This window comes from Seriola dumerili, unplaced genomic scaffold (genome assembly GCF_002260705.1).
Source record: "Seriola dumerili isolate Sdu_G_001 unplaced genomic scaffold, Sdu_1.0 BDQW01000716.1, whole genome shotgun sequence".
In the NCBI taxonomy this organism is placed as follows: Eukaryota; Metazoa; Chordata; class Actinopteri; order Carangiformes; family Carangidae; genus Seriola; species Seriola dumerili.
In genome coordinates, this window is record NW_019174971.1 from 1,204,133 (window position 1) to 1,223,244 (window position 19,112).

At 39.9% G+C, this 19,112-nt stretch overlaps 1 protein-coding gene across 2 annotated transcripts; it reads right to left on the bottom strand.

Annotated features, from left to right (window-relative positions):
* Window positions 1-8,947: 8,947 nt before the first annotated feature.
* On the bottom strand, window positions 8,948-17,689 carry arl13b (ADP ribosylation factor like GTPase 13B). Of its 2 annotated transcripts, none has more exons than XM_022765587.1 (10): window positions 17,179-17,689; window positions 14,742-14,812; window positions 14,154-14,403; window positions 13,812-13,917; window positions 13,448-13,650; window positions 12,863-12,977; window positions 12,562-12,721; window positions 11,840-11,962; window positions 11,296-11,364; window positions 8,948-10,456 (listed from the first exon to the last, which is right to left on the bottom strand). In XM_022765587.1, the coding sequence occupies exons 1-10, from the start codon at window positions 17,235-17,237 to the stop codon at window positions 10,443-10,445; spliced, it is 1,170 nt and encodes a 389-aa protein (XP_022621308.1). In that variant the 5' UTR covers window positions 17,238-17,689; the 3' UTR covers window positions 8,948-10,442. The 2 variants fall into 2 exon arrangements, with proteins under 2 accessions (XP_022621308.1, XP_022621307.1); XM_022765586.1 differs by having other exon boundaries at window positions 8,948-10,602.
* Window positions 17,690-19,112: the final 1,423 nt, after the last annotated feature.

A 19,112-nucleotide genomic window follows, 5' to 3' on the forward strand; every position in this document is an offset into this window, starting at 1 on the left:
TATTTATGTTGAGCTAAGTAAAGCATGATTTGCATGGTTTGTTTCTGAACTCAGATATTGTCAGAAACTGATGTAAGTGAGCAGTTTGAAAATGTTCTGCACATATATATCATATCAAATTAAAAATTACACTTGAGGATGATCTAAATCAAGCACTACAATGAAGATGCACAGAAAGCAATAGCCCATTTTTCATCATAACCAATGATATTTTCTACAGTCATCCTGTCTCAGAAGGAGTGCACTTGTCTGTCTCTGCTCTTCACACATCTGAGACCCCTAAAAGCTGCTTTTGACAAACTTAAGAAACACTATGAAGGTGTTATAGATTTTATTGAATCTGCCAGTAGTCAAGGATGTTTCACTTAATACTCAAATTTTCATTTTTAGTAGTTTAATAAATACTGGCCCTGACAGTCCAGTGTGTTCCATGTTCATCCAATCAGGTGCAGAGAGGGTTACTGGCATTTCAGCACGGAGGAGCACTTGTCAATCATCTGTCAGTCACCGCCCCTAACCAAAAGACAGTGCTTCTTCAGAGCACAATAAGAAAAGCTAAGTTTGTGGGTTAACAGTGCAACACAAACAATAACAAAAGAAATCGTTACTGCTAAAAACATACACACCTAGGCTACAGTATTCCCCGTGCAACCTTTCTTGTTCCCATATTGCCTCATTGTTGGCCCCCATGTTCCCTCCAGCCTCCCTCAGCGCGCCCTCACACCGTCCTGTCACTCAAAGGCAGACGGCTTCATCTGTGTCGAGCTTTCCCACAATCCTGTTAGGCTCTCAGTGTGGCTCCTGTCTATCCCTGCTCACACTTTTAGTCCCTGTTTTGCTGAGCCTGGCCACATACACCACCAACCTTCCTCTGCTCCTTTTTCACCTTTATCTCCTCTGTCTCTTCCCCAAATTCCACTCGCCCATTATTTGCGCTTTTTCCTTTCTTTGCTCTATCACTCCTCCTGCGAACACCTCATTATCCCTTATCTGCTTTTCTTATTCTCTCTCCCATCTCTCATTGCCTTTCCCCCCCTAATCTCCCTCTTTTTACTGCCGCTCTGCATCTCCTTTTGCCATTTGCTAGCCTCCTTATTTTACTGACCTCAATCAAGTCCTGCATTGTGTTCCTATCAGGTGTGCTAATATCAAAACGCTAAAAAGGTGTTGTGGGAAATGAATTGACTAACAGCAGAGTGCATCTGGTGCATCAGTCCATTGTTTTAGATGAGTACTTACAACAGGCAATGAGGCTATTGGATCAGAAATGATATTATAATGCGACATTGAAAAACATCCACAATTAGCACAGCCAAGTGCATCGGGAGATAAGGGCACTAGATAGCAAGGGCTCCAGCTGAAGTGCTTTGCAGGGCAGTTTCTTCATTTACATTAACTGTATTCATCTTCACCAATAGGTGCAAATTGCTTTTGTGGAATCAAGCCTGAATCTCATGAGCCAGCACTTATAAGCTTTCTAACATGGGAGAACACCAGCCAATTGTTCATCAAAATCACTATTCGCTTTTTAAAAAAAAAACAAAAAAAACCCCAGCTTGTTCAGTGACTGAAGCTGAGTCTAGGACTGCACGAAAGGGTTATTTAGATTAAAAATGAATCATTCAGTCAATGAAATATCAGACATGTATTCCCAAGGCCCAGGGTGACATCTCTAAACTGCTTTCTTTGTCCGACCAACAGTCAAAGAAATTCAATTTACGGTGATACAAAACAGAGAAACGCAGCAAACGCTGGAACTAGAGAATGTTTGTCATTTTTATTCAATAATGACTTTAAGGATTAACTGGTTTTCTGTCAGTCAATGAACTGATTAATTGACAAATTGTTTCAGCAGTAGACTGCACAGTTTTTCTAACGAGGCTCCTTGATTCCCTGTTGTATTAACACATCTCGATGACAGAGAGGTTTACACACTCTGCTGACTGCGCTCAGCACCACACCAACATGCCGTCGAACAGCAAAGCAGGTGATAAGGTCTCGACAGGGCATACGGAGTACAACACCACATAAAAAGGATTAACTTTGAATTTACTAAATCACAACTGCAAACACTTGACAAAGATGGGTCGTATTGGATTGCTATTAGCAGCATGTCAGCTATGAAGGAGACTTCATGTTTGTGAGTTTTTAAAGAGAGATTAGAAAACTAATAGGGTTCATTTGTACCTAAAACGGCAGAACTCAAATATGTCAAAGGAAATAGAGTGGAAACAGCCAAGTTGACAAGCTATAATTAGGTTTACTATACCACTAGTATAACCAGGCTGCCTAATGTGTGAAATTAGAGCTAAAACAATTAGTAGATCAATTGAACGGTTGAAAAAAGGTATCCTCATCACATCACCTCAGTAATACTTCCTCCTCATGCTCCCCTGCCCACAGCAGCTCTGTATGTGACAGCGTTAACTGTACAGTCAATGTGTGCATTTAGCAGCCGCTGTGTCAATGTGTGCTCCTCCCAAGAGCTCAGTCAAAATCGGCTTCAACGTTCCCCTTTTCTGCCCTGTTTGGATACAAAATGAGCTCTTGCATGGCTCCCTTTCCATTTAAGGATGAAAGGCCGGTGCTCTTTAGTTAAAACCAGCCTCCAGCTTTTGGTGGAATACAGTAGATCCCTTCCTTCCCTTCGTGTCAACATGCTTAGGTGAGACACTAAATCGGCCCTGAAAACATCCTAAAAGACAGAATTCAGCCCAGATGAATAGCAGGACCCACAGTTGCTATTAGTGTCCAAGTATTCCCAACTTCCTATGTTATTCATGTCCAGCGGATCACTGGAGCTACATTGCCCTCTGCAGGCAGTGAGGAATGAATGCACAGTGGCAACAGAGCAGCAGTGATTCTCTGTACACTCCCCATAGGCTCAACCTACTGCTGTGTAACCCCCTCCAGCTCACAAACACACTCAATTACCTATTACCGTTTCTATCCCATTTTAAAGACAGATGCACAAACCACAAGCCAGAACACAACTTGTTCATTATTTGCTCTTTATTTAACCCTCAGGGTGTTGTGACAGGTTGAGCCTGGTTGAGCGTGCACTGCGGGCATTTTTTTAAACTCATTACCCTGCATAATAGGGCTCTACTACTGATTATTCTAGATAATACACATACTGACAGAAACACACACAAAGGAGAACAACGTGTACCTGGTTACCCATACCCCACTATGTTTAGAGTCTGGTGGATGATGCAAGATCAAAGGCACAGGATTGTACAGCGATGACTTATCATCATAATGTGTCCTCACACTACCCTCTCCTTCACATGTGGATGATTTGTCTTCTTCACTGTCGTCTTTAATGGCACAGGAGGGGAGTAGGAGCTTCCTGCAGTGACCAACAGCCTGCAGCGAGCATTGTTGCTGCATTTAAAGAGGTACAGCATGATAAATAAAGAGATGGAAATATGAAACTAGCATCAGAACCATTTGAGGCAGCATTACAGAGAGGATGACAGTGGATTTAATGGCCACGGGATTGAGCTTTACATGCAGCTGCTTCATATGTAGGAGCTTTAGTTCTACTCATTTAGGATGTGATAGGGAGCACAGTATGGACTGCAGCTTTGTGATGCTCTGGGGCTTGAGTGCTGCCGATATTTTCGCTCCCATCCCTCAATTCCAAATAGTGAAATGAATCTCAAGTAGATCAGATTCTGTTGAGTATCCGGGCGGTATGAGATCCTCTGTCTCATTAAGTCAGAACAACATCTTACCTGAGTGGGTGCACGAGGAGGGGCCTGAAGCAGTAGCTGGAGGGGTGTGGGGGTACAGAGAGGAGTGCAAGTGGGCATTCAAAACAGTGTGGAAGAAAGAGGAAAAATAAAGAGGAAAAATAAAAGCTGATCTTGTTATTACTCGATCTCTCCATGGTCTGTATTTTTTTGCCACCTGTAGCCTATTGCAAAAAAAAATAAATAAATAAAAAAATAGTGGTGGTAGAACTCATTTCTTAAAGACAACAGCAAAATCATGTTCTTCGTGTACTTTCTCTCCAGCTACACAAATAACCTATACATTTACTTACCTGAATTAGTGAGTTATTGGCCAAAAGCAACTCACCAGGATTAATAGGGGAGCTCAAAATTCTTCTTTTATTTTTTATAACCCAGCACATGTTATTCAATGTGTTTTATACTTTTACACAACACAGAACCAGATAATATTCGACCGTATATTCAGTGGAGAATCTACAGCTAATGCTTTCATTTTATTTCAGTATTAGGTGACACAATGACAATGTTTTGCTATGCTTGATCCATTATTTTGTCTTATTTTGACATTATTTTTTTAACATCCTTTCATGCAAAAATCTAAATGGTTTGATCATAATGGATGAAATCCATAATAATATGGCTGATGTTCTCCTGTATTCTTCTTGATGGGAGGGAAGGAACTATTTCCTGTCACTTGACACTAAATAGATACAACACAATGATGAAGTCAACATTATATCACTTTTCAGTTCCAAACATTCAAGATCATGAAATCATTCCACCTACTTGTCTTTATTTTAAGAAAAAAAATAGCCTCATATTACTTCCCTACTGGCAGTAGTATTACCTGACGTTATTAACATCACTGCCACACAAGAGAGAGAGTAGTACCAGAGCGTTATATGTGCTGTGTGCAATATTTTCAGATGAATGGCAGCCCCTACTGGCAACAGCACAACTGCCCAAAAAGATTTCATCTCAGTTCATGGCCCTTTTGCTGCTCACTCTCCAAGTGATTGAACACAGTTGTGATTCAACCTATCCCCTGCTCATGAAAGCTTTTGTGTTTGTGGTTTTAAACGCTCAATGCCCAAGAAAAAAAAAGAAAAAAAAAAAGGAAGTGATGAGTTTTATGTTTCTAGCAGGAGCAGTTTTATTTTAAAAAAAAATGGTGCTTGACACTCTTTGATTGAGAAATCTGTAAGAAATGCAGGACAATAACACCACAGCATTGAGCGATAAGCACCAAAGATGTCTCAATGATCTAGAATAAAAACATATATAAAAGCCTATATATACTGTATATATATATATATATATAGCCCCTGTGAAGTACCTCTTTCAATTTTCAGTCACAATTGTACAAAGGTCTCCTCCTGTTTCATCGAGCTAAGCACTTTTAAATTTCCAATGCACCAGACCACTCATTAAAGGTGATTCTCAAACTGGAATAATGCTGCTGTGTGTGCTGGGGTGTGAGGTTTAGTCGAATAAGATGGTTTACTTTCATCCTCCAGGGAGAAACATCTTTTCCCACAACCATTCTACAGCATGTACAGAACATCTTGCCCCAGTTTATGCCTCTTCTTCATTACTATTACATTTTACATGTTCGTGCTGTAATATCTAAGCATTACATTAACGTGTCATTTTGTATAAAAATGTAAAATATTGAAAATAAACATCAATATACACCAGTATAACTGATGGAAACCGGAGATTTTATTTCCCATCACATTGTAATTGAGCAAGGAAGCTTGTCATTCATTGTCTACAGTCTTTGTTTGGATTTGTTAAGCGTTCAGGGGTCCATAGTCTTTAATGTGCAGCGTACTGAATCGCTTTTCATCTAGAGAGTTAGCAGAGTCCTTGGAGATGGTGGAAATACCATTGGAACAGCAGTATAATATAGTTATTCTGTATTCTGTATCTCCATATTGTAATTCTACTGTTGTTATTTCTATTTATTTTGTACGGCATGTCCTATCGCTCTAACAAAGGGATTATTCCACTGTTCTTCTTGAGGTTTTCTCCTTTTTCCTGGATTTGTTTTTGAGGTTTATAATTTTTTCGTTTGGGTTATATTAACAAAATTGACTTAACTTGACAACTGGGTTGAGATCTGGTGACTGTTCTGATGTGCTGTCAGCCCCTGCACCCTGTATATAAGCATCTGCATTTGTTACGTTTCTACCCTCATTTATTCTTTTAGTTTTACATGCATATACTGAATGTGATGTGTAAAAACCACAGTGCTTGAAACAGCTCTTCAGTGTTTTCTTATGGCTTACAGACTAAACTTGTTTTGAGTTTGATAGCACAACATTTTATACTCTCAAACTCTGCACCTGCATTTGCACAACAATACAAAAAGACATCTATTGTGGAAGAGGAAGAGATACCAATTTCTCCTCTGACAAAATCCTTAATAGACCAAAATACAATGCAGCCCCATTATATAATATAACCCCGTAGCTTTTGCATCTAGGGATATTTAATGTTGTCAATTGTTTAAGCCAAATAATGGTGACACTTACTTTCCTTTGACAGAAACAAACGTCCTCTCTCCTTGCTTAAAACTTAATCTTTCTAAATTTTCTAGGGTTTGCTGAAAGGCATTATGGGTTATACTCGTGTAGACTACTCAGCATTGGTTCACATGATTTACCAAACGTTCAGAGTCACCAATATAAAATGTTCAACAATGTGGGTTTCGGAAAAATACCGGTGGTATTGCTTCTTATGTCTTTTGGTTGTATAAGTTTTGTGTCTGTATGCAAATAAGTGTGCGTCAGGACGAGGAGGAGATTGGTGGACTACATCAGATCCTGAAGCTGATTAGCTCCTGTTGTGCTTGCTAGCGGACAGCGCCGCTCCCTTTTCTTATAGTTATGTTAGCAATTAAAACTAAAATCTCATTCTTTTCTTACCTTTTACATATTTTTTTAGAAAATACAACAGTTAGTAACTTCCGGTATAATGTTTCAGTGGCTAATTGGGACTAACCGATATCTACCCAGAGAGAGAGTAGCAATTATATATATATATATATATATATATATATACATATATATATATATATATAGATCATATCGGCTTCGCCCTCTCAGAGCTGTAGCTATTAGGTTTATCCTTCGGGCATGCGCAGTAATGAAAACGTTTTTTCCCAACGTTTTTATTGAGGACCACTGCTGGACACGAAAGACAGCCTTAACGATTGCGCATGCGCGGGAGGATGAACCTAGTAGTGACACATCTTAGAGGGCTACACCTATATTCATAGACGCTGGCGACTGATGATATCAGAGAGTGTAAGGGGAGAGGTGGGGCTGGGAACTGAGTATTGAAAGCATCTGCTTCAGGGCACCGGTGCATTTGCCGTGCTCCTGCTGCAGGGCACAGCACTGCTGCACCAAATTTCAGCTACGGCATCATGGCATCACTCACTTAAATGAAGCCTGCCTGTGTAATGACAGCAGGGGAGAACAGTAATGAGATGGCACATTATTGCAGTGTTCTGGTTGCAAGTGATATGGGCTGTAGATGCTCCAAACAGATGTCTCAGTCTCTAAATGAGGAGACAGAACTGCCAAAACAACTATTTTTAGAGGAAAGCAGATTGTTGAAGCTCATTTCCAAATTGGTACATATATATATATATATATATATATATTAATTATCTTTCTCTGGAGTGACATTTGCCTCTCTTCGTCTTAATAAAATCCTGGAAGATATTTCTCTCCCTGCTGTTTCTGGACAGAGAAGTGACACAGAAGATGAGGCCTGTCCACTCTCACCAGTAACAAGAGATTTATCCTGCCAACTATCCTTTAGAGAATTGCAATAGTTTAACATTTTGTTATCCATCAATTCGAAGCAGGTGTCACTTCTTTTCTGCACATTTTAGCATGACGCTTCAGTTGTTTTATTATACAGCCTAATTCCATACTGAAATATGCTTTGCCCCGGGCAGTTTAATTTGTATTCGTGACAGATCACCACTGTACTGTGTGATCAGAAACAAAAGATATGGTGTATCCAGGCTCTGTGTGTTTATAATTGTAATGAGTTCCTTCACTTTGTTGTCTCAGAAACAGTGAGTCAGAAACTGTGAAGTTACCTATATTTTCTAGGCCTATGAAAACAATTTATAGCTGTGTTACCAACAGAACCATGGCTCATTTAAATGCTAAACCAGTTACCACAGTCATACAGTGATTTGTCAAACACACACAAAGTTTCAATATTGTTCTCTTGTGTTTTGATCTCTTGCTTTGATTCATTTTGGTCTTTTGTTCTCTCTGAAAAGCTGTGTAATGAAGCCGCTAATTCAAAATCTTGTGTCGGTTCAGTTCATCTGTCATTGTCAATGATGAAAGTCCAGGTTGTGCAGCTTGACTGTCTCACACATTCAGATTTTCTACCATCACTGTCACAACCCAGTACCCCATGAGGAATAGTAGAAATGACGGGAGGGTTTTCTTCAGATTATCTCTGTGTACTATGAACCATTATATTTGCAAATATCTTGCAGTTCCTTGTAGAATTGTTCCATCAACCAAATTGCAGCAAAAAGTTCCCAACTATTGTTAAAAAGCTATAAATTGTCACCCATCTTGTCTAAAATTGTCACACATTTTCAACACTTTCCCTGAGCAGTTGCTTTAGAAGGAATGTAGTGATTATAAACTGATTACCATATGATTTGGACTATTCAGATTGTGCTTTGATAGAAGTCAACTACGCTGCAAAAATAAAAATGTAAGGTAGTTGCAACCGTTAGGTTAGGGCAAAGACAGGATGCAGTGTCAGCTAATGAGTTACAAGGCCGTGAGACAATTAAGGAGCAGCGGTTAAATTAACGGCACCTGTAAACATCCCAACGCGGTGCCATAGTAGTGGAAATCAAAGATCACTCACCAACATTTAACTCTAACAAAGGCTAAACCGAATATATAATATTATAACAATATATAAGTGTATAAAGCAGACGGTCTTATAATCTTAGTTACCAGGAATACTAAATAAACATTAGCAGTGACGGACACAGGTGTATGCTAAGCGAGGGCTGGGTTCATGTTGAGCCAAAAATACGACAGAAAACACTTCATAACAAAACCCTCTACACTTCCAGCTGTTCGTAATGTAACAATACTGTCAAAAAATCAGTCACGAATATATTTAAAACATCTTTAATTGTGCTGTTATAAAATTCAAACTGGGTAGAAAAAATATTTTTTTTCAAACATCTAGCTCATTAACAAGAGAGTGAGTGTTGTACTGTAGCTTTGAAATTCAATATTGTGCTTTTAAAGTGGTATTTCCTCTTCTTACTTTTGCTACACATATTCTCATGTGTTCTGACCCAATATTGGCTGTTCCAGGTGTCGGTGTAGTGATACTTTCTCCTCCCCCATCGTCCCACTGCAAACTGTTCCAACATAAACTTAACTGGGGCAATGGAGTGTTCCAACTATGGGGTTTTTTACATTTTTTTTATTCCAGATTTATATTTGTGCTTTTTTGAGATGTAATTGTATCTATTTTCAGCTGTTTTCAAAGTGAGGATGGGTGCAGAAGGCAGAGTCTGAAAAGCTGGAACAACAACAACGCTGGCTCACACCTCAGGGCCACCTGAGAGGCAGCAAGTGTGAGGCTGCTTCCTGCCTCAAGGGAAATACCACTTTAAAAACAGGTACACAGTGTGAACAGCAGAATGCATAAAAAGTCTGTAGCCCTGTAGACATATAAAGACATATATATTTTCATATGTTTACATTTTTGACAATAAATAAAAAGATCCTTAATGATGCTGCTGGCAAGAGACAAAAAATGTTGCCTATTACAGATTTCTCTTTTCTTGACCATAAAAACTTTACAGTAATTAAGTGAAGCATGATGACATTCATTAATCAATGTGACCAGTTAACGATCACAATGTAGTGTAACACTTTTCCATGTACAGTTCAGCGTTGTGTCGCTAATTACATCCACAACTCACCCGTGTCAGCCACCACGCTGTGATTCATCCTCATTTCACGGCACTTTTGTAAAAAAAAAAAAAAAAAAAAAGGAAATTTTTTTGATCTTGAAATGATCAAATTTGAAGCCCTCAGCTATAAAAAAAAAAAAGAAAAAAAGCCACTCGTCCTTTTTACACATATTCAGGTACATCCACAATATCATATGTATCTTCAATGTCACTGCAAAACCGAAGATGTAAAAATAAATGAATAAAATATGGTCATTTTTAACGACAGTGTGTATATGAATCCGATATTCAGTAACAGACATAAACATGTATATGGTTATAATTAATATATTTACAGTCTTTGTCAATTAAAAGCATTTCAGTCAGACAAACGGAGTCCAAACTGTTTAACACTGATATTAACAAAAAATAAAAATAAAAATAAAAGTTTCAGTCTACAGTAGCGAAATACTTCAGCACTGAACGTGCTTTTGTCGAGCGAAGACACAACCTGACAAAATCAGTTCAGTCGAGTTCAGCGCTTCACGCTGAATCGTGTCCGTTTGTAAAACCGAACTGCAGCTTCCGAGCAGGACCTCATTTCCCACGATGCTCCTGCGTTTCGTGTCCGTCGCACTTCCCCTGGCTCACTGGCCCCCCTGCGTCCCGAGTCGTCTTCTCTCTCTCTCTCTCTCTTTCTCTGTGTGTGTGTGTGTGTTTGTGGCGGCTGTCTACACACCGCTCGCTTGAGACAGAAAGCAAAAAAGGGGAGAGCTGTGATTGGTCGGGAGTCAACCTCGATCACTACAAGTGGTTAAAAAATGACGTCGTGAGCATCGCCGTTAGGCCGCAGCCTGTTCGCTACAGGCGGGAGAGGCTTCCTGAAAAATTCTGTAGAGGGGATGGAAAAAAAAGTTTTGAATGTTAGAAAGTTACATCCACTGAATCCTGAAATAAAAACACTCCCCATTATAACAATATAAACAAAAATGAGACACAGTTGCTGCACAGAGGTAGATGGGAAGAGCAGACTGGAGGAAAAATGTGGATGAATACACAGACAAGCCTTTGAGTTGATTAAGATGTCTGCCACCATGAAGGATCCACACATATTCAAACACATGCCTGGTGAGATGCAGGAGAAGAAGAGGACAGCGATGTGGGTCTGAGATACTAATTAACAGTCAACACACATCTTAAAAAAGGCCGACAGAGTTCAGTGTTCCCTCTGCAACAGCACACTGAGAAATTTACCGCCACTGCTGTGAAACACACCGATTCCTTCTCAGAAAAAAACACGACATAGCGCTTTTATATTTCATAAAAATGCTACAAAAAGAAAAAACACTGACACCTGTGCTTGAACTATAAGTGGATCCAAATTATGCTCGGAGCACTGTGCACAGAGGAGACACTGATTCACTGCCACAACAGTTAGTGAATACACAAATCCACACAAAGAGCAGGTTAGTGAGAAAATAAATGGCCGATTAGGTGATATAACAAAAGGAAGTAATGCATGAAATTAAAACAGTGGTTAAAAGTGAGGGATGAAGCATGACCAGACTTCACAGGCAGCTTTACCAGAGTGTTTCGAGTCCCCCAGTGGCTCTAGTTTTGGCAGCCTAGAAACTTTGGGTGTCGCCCATCCCACTAAAAAACAACAACAACAACAACAACAACAAAAACAAACCATCAGGATGGAAAAGAAATTCAGAAACGATGCTCAGGTTCCCTCTTCATACCAGAAGCAGAATGGAATCTATGTCCAGACAGAGACGCTGGCAACTTGCTACGTAAAACACCCGCTTCATTTTATCAAAGAAGTATCACAAGTAAGGATTGAACAGCAAAAACACACGACTTGTCACCATTATTCCTTTCATCACTTAATCTCTGTGCTAAAATGACATCATCAGTTGTCAAAATGTTCTACTGATGTCTTCAGCTCACTGTCTTGTCTTGTGCAAAACCATTTCTATTGAAGACTGGTACCACTAAAAAAGGTTCTCTTGACTGGGTGACGAATACATTGCATTTCCTACAGCTGCTTCACAATAAAAGCTTCGGACTGGTTCGTACTGTAGGTGTAGCTCTGAAAGTACTTTGAAGGGCAGCACAGACTCACCTGGAGGAGGTGGAGGGGTGGGGCTCTCTGCCGGCCCGTCCTCTGTCCTCAGCGGGTCCACACGGTGCTTCCTCTTCAGGTGCAGCTTCCTCGTCTTCTTCTTGCTTTGCTCGCCTGTTGCGGCTGAATGTGCAGAGACACTTCTCAATATACGCCAAAACAAAAATGCTTCTCCCTGCGCCGTCCCTTCATCACTCCACTTGCAAGTTTTATCTTTTTATCCTTTTAATTAATCAGGTAATCATCTCAATGTGTAATTATCTCCCAGATATTCAGTGGTCTGAAATCAGTGATTCCAGACACTTGCTTGACTTTACGGGATATCTCTTCCTATTTTTGAAATAGGAAGTAATTGTTTTGAGTCTCTGGATGTTTGTTTGATCATTTGCTTTCAAAGTGAAAACAGATTCAATATCTTGCTTTCTGTTTATCAACAGGCGCAGACTTCCTTTTCCATATGGTGCAAAGCTGAACCACACGCTGTGAGCAAAGCCTCTTCAGAGATACTCTCTGCCCTCACATCTACACAGATAATTTATTTATTTTTCTGTTTTAAGTAACTTTTCGTGCACGTTTTATGAACCTGTTGAACTGTTGGCCAGCTGAGTGAATTCAAGGGATGTTTTTCCAATCAACCTGGAATATATTTGTCAGCTAAAATTAGTTTTATTTTTCACTTAAGAAATTCTGAGGTGTGGTGGTTTTAAAGATGTATCGCTCACCTGAACTGGCATTTTCCGGCGTCTGTCTTGAGTCGTCGGGTTCCTCGTCGTTGTCCTCCTCGCACTCCTCGTCCTCTTGATCAGCATCAGCCTTCGGGCTGTTAGTCCTGCCCTCCTGCTGCTCTCTCTGCCTCTTCCTCTCCTTCTCTTTATCCTCATTCTGAAAGGAACATGAAAGCCAAAGCTATCGTTTCCTGAGCTCTGCTGAAATACACTGCAACATCACCACCAACTAGAAGTCTTAAACAATCCCAGACGCGTCAATACACCATCCTGTGGTGTGTTTACAGTAGTTACACACCTCAGAGATTACACTGCTGATTGGCTGGAAGGGGCTGGGTATGTTTTCATCATCGGGCTCCTCTTCCTGGATCGGCCTGCCTTCTCGTTCTGCCTCTTCCCGCTCCTGTCGTTCTCTGCGGACAGAGCCAGGTGTTAACCTTTCAGCATTATGACACACACCTCCTGGGTGACTGTTACATTTACACAAATTGATCTGAGGCCAGACTTCATTACGGTGTGCATTTCAACAAATTGGTATTTCTACTATTGAGATGGAGTTTGCTCTTTAGGAATAAATGCAGTATTTAATGTCTCTTTTATTATTACTTTAGTACAAGAAAACCAGAGGAAATATATTTGAGCAGACAGGGGAGACTGCAAACACTGCTAAGCTTGGCATTTTGACATTTTCCACTTCTCCCTCGCTTCATTTATTATTCCACTCTGACCATCTTCTCCCTCCTTTACATTTCTTATCTGTCTTTGACTTCTATATTCCACTGCACTAATGCCATTTTGTTTAGTTCATAGTAGTTGTTATTAGGACAGTTTTCTTCATTCTAACAATGTTGATTATTTTCTATGTTCCTAGTGTTTTCCTCACCTCTCTTCTCGTATCCGCCGCACTCTCTCCGCCCGCTCCTTCTTGTCCTGCTCCTCCTGAGCGCGCTGCTCGGCTGTGTCCTTCTGCACACGCTCAGTAATGGCCTCATAGTCTTTGGCAATGTTGTTGAGTAGCCAGTTCAGGCCCTTCTTAATGGACTTGTCGACCTTTTTGCCATAACCCAGCACTGCAGAGCAAGGCTCCTGGGGTAGGAAAATATATTTAGAGATTAGACGCTTCCACATGGAAAATAAACTGTCCACAAAAGGCCTTGCTCTTTGTCTATATATGGGTAAAACTGCAGCTTCACCGGATGCCCTTAATGTCACTCAACTGCCACCACAGCAGGTGCACAAACACTTACGATCTGACACAGACACTTGTTCTCGTTCACAAGCTTCTCTAGCGACAGGTTCTCAATGATGTCCGCCTCAGCCAGCGCTCCCTCCTGGTCCTGTTTGTTCGCCAGTCTGGAAGCAGAGAGGAATAAAGAGATATTATTGAGTGTTAAATAAATAGAAAAAATGAGCACTGTCTCACCTGTGACCAGGCTGAACTATCTCGAGGCTCTACACCTCACCCTCTGTGTCAAGTTAGTCTGTTTTTTTTAATGCCTTTACACTTTTCCGCACATTTTCAATATATAATTTCATAATTTTTTAAGTCTGTGTCGAAGTATCATTTCCTTGGGCGATAGCGCACTCACACTAGCACAGGTTTGCCGGCGATGCGTGGGTGCTGAAGGACCTCTGCCATGGTCTCCCGCGTCTCCTGGATCCGCTGGACATCGCTGGAGTCCACCACAAACACCACGCCGTGTGACTCGGAGTAGTAGTTCTTCCAGATGCCCCGGATTCTCTTCCCGCCACCGAGGTCGAAGATGGTCACCTCGAACTTGCCCTGCTTTAGGTCAACCTTGGAAAAACCTACAGTTGGAGCCACATCAAGGGGATTGTCTGAGGGACGAAAGATAGATAGTAAAGGGAAATGGAGTCAGTGCCTTTAACGCAGACGTTCTTGCACAACACAAAAGTTTGTATGCTTCCAAAACCAAAAATTGTATTAGCAGTGGTAAACTGCAGAAGCAGAGAGGCATAAGTGCAAGCAGTCAGATTGGATGTAAAATATACATGATAACAAACGCTACACAGAAGAGCAAGTGAGGCAGTTTATTCAGAGTAAACAAGATGGAGAACACGCTCTAAAAATTCAACTTTTCTATTATTTACAAAGACATTTTTTTTTTTAAACTGCGGCACTGAACTGAACACATTCATAACTCAAAGGCCCTAACCTCCTTGGATTCCTCGCACTGTGGCTGTCTTCCCTGCATTATCCAGTCCGACCATCACCAGAGTCACTTTCCTGTAAGATAAGAAAGGGGGGGGGGGGGGGGGATGAATACTTATGTACACAAACATCACTGCTACATCAGTCACGCCCAGGAGTCCAGGTTGGAAGTGGGGCATCTGATGTATCTGAGCTAAAGACGCAACCTGGCATTAGCTCTCGTGACGCATTAGGGGGCACAGGTAAGCCAATTAATAATCTGAATGACCAACACAATCAGAGATATGCAGAGTCGACTAACTGAGTCAGCAACATTCACGTGCTCAGCAAACACAAATTAAACTAAGAGGTACAATCATACTGGCCTAATATCAATATCAAGTTTAAAATGCATTCTTAGTGCTGATATATGACTGATTGTGGAATTGCTTTTCTTTGTTCTGTTCTCCCACTCCACTACCTCACTGTAGACATGTTTCAATAAACAACACATAAAAGCCATTCCCGGAAGAAACGGCAAACAAAGAAACAGATGCACACTCAGTCATCTCTGCAGGTATACAGCACACACCTGTGCAGCAAGTCCAATAGTCCAAGTATCATAGTGGGAATTTTAATATGCAAGTGTGACAAACCTTTCTGAAAGGAATGCATGATTTGCACTGTAACAGAGACATGATCAGTCTGGCTCTATTTAGCCCCTACTAAGAAATCATTTCATGTGCAACAAATAATTGCTCTCAGAGAATCTGGAACCACTTTTCAATGGATCCTTCAAAGGGAAAAGAAAGCAAGAAATCTTGTACCTTTAAAAACCCTTCAGTAGATGCTTATACTGGAATAATAAAAGCGATCATACAAAGCTTTAGGTTTACATTATGGTTCCTGGCATTAAATTTTGTCATGAAGGAAAAGGACCAAAACACAACATAACAAACAAATAAAAATCTTCTGAGCTAACACTGACGGAAAAACAGAAAACTGCTTGGACCTAAGAAAAAGCTATGGTGTACACATAAACACTCCCGCCTTTGTCTCCTGGCTGCATACTTAACTTTGAAACTTGCGTCGAAAAGACATCAACCGCACAATCCATCTAACCGTCATCTGGAGCCAGCTGGCCTTCATCGGGGCAAGCTCTTGATGTAAACCTCCAGAAAAGGTGAGACACTGTCTGGACACTGTCCGCTAACCCATAACCCTCTGCCCTCGCTGCAACAAACTCCTCACAGCAACAGGCCACAAGGAATAGACCCACTGAACAGACCTGGATGTAGGATTAGGGGAGGATTTCTGACTAAGTCCAAAGGATCAGTTCCCTCACAGGTACCACGTGGGTTAAGTACTGTCAATTACATTTTGCTGGTCCTGCTGCTTCACACTCAGTGTTCTACATGCTCTGTAACCAGTCACCAGGGAGCTCTCAGCTAAAAAAAAAAATACTGTGACTAATGCTTGCAGGCTTACAGGATGTTCATTAAAAGAACAGAACGAGACAAATGACTGCAACAAAATGAAAATATCTGCAACTAATATATTAACTAACTTACTTGCTAAATGATACTCATTATTGATTAAACTGCAGATTGTTTTCTCAATTTATGAATTCAGTATTTGGTCTATAAAATGTCATGTAATAGGAAAATATGTCAACTGCAATTCCCCATTACTCAAGAAGACATCTTTAAATGTGTTGTTTTGTTCAACCAACAGCCCAAGATATTTCATCTAAATGACATTAAACAAAATCAGGTAATTCTCACATAAGTGAAGATAGAACCTGAGAATGTTTGTCTTTTTTTGCATGAATTTCATTTATCAAATAATTACTGATCATTTTTCTTTCAACTGACTTATTGATTAATCAAGTTATCATTTCAGCCCCAATAATATCTGTAAATGGGTTAAGTAAAGTAGGTCCCTGTAATCTATCATCTAGCACATCCTTCACTTAAGATTACTATTTAACATTATATCATTATACTGTTTAACACACACAATATTTTAAACAAAACAAAATAATCATCACAGCAAGTTGCATGTTTGTGGTGAGCTTCTAATGCTCTTAATTGGCTACGATTGTAGCTAAAATATAAGGAGTAAATTTAATCATGTCACCTTTATTGCTTAATTAATCACATCTGAAAATAAAGCATGGATGATTGCTCTGATCTAAATATCAAAATAAAAGTTGATTTTAAGATGTTAAAAAAAATCAACAGACTGACTAAGAGCTGTGTGATATTTCTGTGGATGTAGATTATTTATGTTGTGTTAAAATGTCAGAATGGATTATAATGAACTGATTTGAACGAGAGGACAGAAAGTGAAAACATCATGTCAGTCTCCATCGCAACCTTAATGAAACAAACTGCTTTCAGCTGTGTTTGCTTTGTCCAGGAGAATAAAAGGTTTAGGCTTCATACTATCACAGAACTCACCTTGCGGGCTCTCGCCAACGTTTTAGCCAGTTGCAACAATTCGCCATCAGGCTAAACATCGCAGTCCGAGTCCAGCGCGTGACACCACGATCCGGCCAGCTGATCGACTCTTAACCTAAATCGGCTACATAGCGAGCTAACTCATGATAGTTTCAACGTTGGCAGCTTTTTAAAACGGCCGGCCTACACAGCGATGAACCAAGTGGCTGTAACCACCGTGTTATCAATAAAAGTTATTTTAGATAACATCGATTTCCAGAATCACAAAATCTGTGTCCCGTTACCCAAGGTTAGCTAAAGCTAAAGTAGCTAGCGATAACGGTCTCTTGTTAACTTGTTTAGTTTCAATCTCGGCACATGAGTGAGTCTGGAGGTTGTGCTCACCAATACAATAAAACAGATTTTATCAAATTACCCTAATACAGCTCCATTTGGTATTTTACTCACGAACATTAGCTACTTGGCGTTAGCTGACTTGTAGCTCTCTGCTTTGTTTACGTCGTCTTTTCTGCTGCTAGGCTGCGGACGTTCTTACGTCACCGTGCGTAATCAACAAAGCAGCGTCGCTCAGATTGACCATGGATGCTGGCTACATTTACACAGCTGCTGTACACTTTTGAGTTACTTTTCATATTGAGGTTTAAAATTTAAAGAAATATGATAAACTTATAAAATACAATGCACTGTTAAGATTGAATCAATAGTTTCCAGCCTTTCTGTCTTGATCTCTTGCAAATGCAAATGTTTAAAAAAAAAACTGAGTGAAGAGTGAAGATGCCAGATTTTCATACTGTCCTTGTATTATTTTAGCGTTTATCGTTATCCTTGAAATCTTATTTTTATCCACTTTCCTTCATTGGGTTTGACATAATCCTGACTATACCAGTTGTTTCATATCATCACTAAAGTGAGCTGACAGGAACTGAAAGCAGGAGACAAGAGAGTAGAGGCACCATGGCCTTGGAGGCAGTGTATTTTTTTAAAAGACAAATCTTTATTTATTGCTTCACCAGAATCAGTGATTCTCCTTTTTCCCACCAAAGTCAAAGGCTGTTTTGCAGTTAAACTAAATGTCAAATGTCTGTTAAGGTAAAGATGGATGCACTTTAGTTCCTGGGCTGAGTTATTGTCCCAGTTCATCTCAGCAAGCACTCACAGGTGAGTCTGCAGTCTGCAGAGTGAGGCAGGATGAAGAATGTGTGTCTTTAACAGAGTCTATCTGTGGAAACATTATTGCCCCCTGAGACGGCTTCTACTTAATTTTTATGAGATCTATCTGCTGCTCTCATTATGCTACAGTAATAATCTTTATGTGTTTACTGGGATCCAGTGTGGGCACTGAAACTGACTGAATGGACAGTAATGAGGCCGCTGTCCTTTTGGCTCCAATTTTATCTGAGTATTAAAGAGGTGCTAAGCTCAAAAATGAACTTCAAAGCTTTTAGCATGATTCTTTTTAATGTTTTCCTCTGCTGCCACATTATTATTGTTGCATGGTCTTGTAATATTTCTGTTTTGTTAAGTGAGTTTTAATGGAGCCAGTACTCAAATCTCCTGTTTATTATGGATTATTAATAATTGAAAAGCAGTTTGTTTTCTTCCCTTTACTTTACAGCCCTCTTTACAAAGACCATGTGTAACTAATTAGTAGTAGAAATAGTTTTTGCAGTATATAATAATGATCCATCAGTTCATTATTGGGAATACATATGATTTCTTTCTTTTCTTATTGGTCTGGTGAACACTTCCAACGTTTGATATGTGTGAGCTGTATTTTAATTCCAACTGTTTTTCTAAAAAATTTTAATGAGTGATTTTGTTTTTGTTAGTATTATTGTTTCACACAGTACTTTATCTTTAAAATTGACATTAACAAACACATAACATAACATAACATAACATAACATGACATGACATGACATGACATGACATGA

What these genes read in the sequence shown, in the direction of transcription:
- arl13b (XM_022765586.1), bottom strand. Translation starts at nt 17,237, where the DNA reads ATGTTTAGCCTGATGGCGAATTGTTGCAACTGGCTAAAACGTTGGCGA. An exon ending in CGTTGGCGAGAGCCCGCAAG is followed by an intron (nt 14,813 to 17,178) that starts GTGAGTTCTGTG and finishes CTTATCTTACAG; the next exon opens with GAAAGTGACTCTGGTGATGG. An exon ending in GGGGGACTCGAAACACTCTG is followed by an intron (nt 10,603 to 11,295) that starts GTAAAGCTGCCT and finishes TCCCCTCTACAG; the next exon opens with AATTTTTCAGGAAGCCTCTC.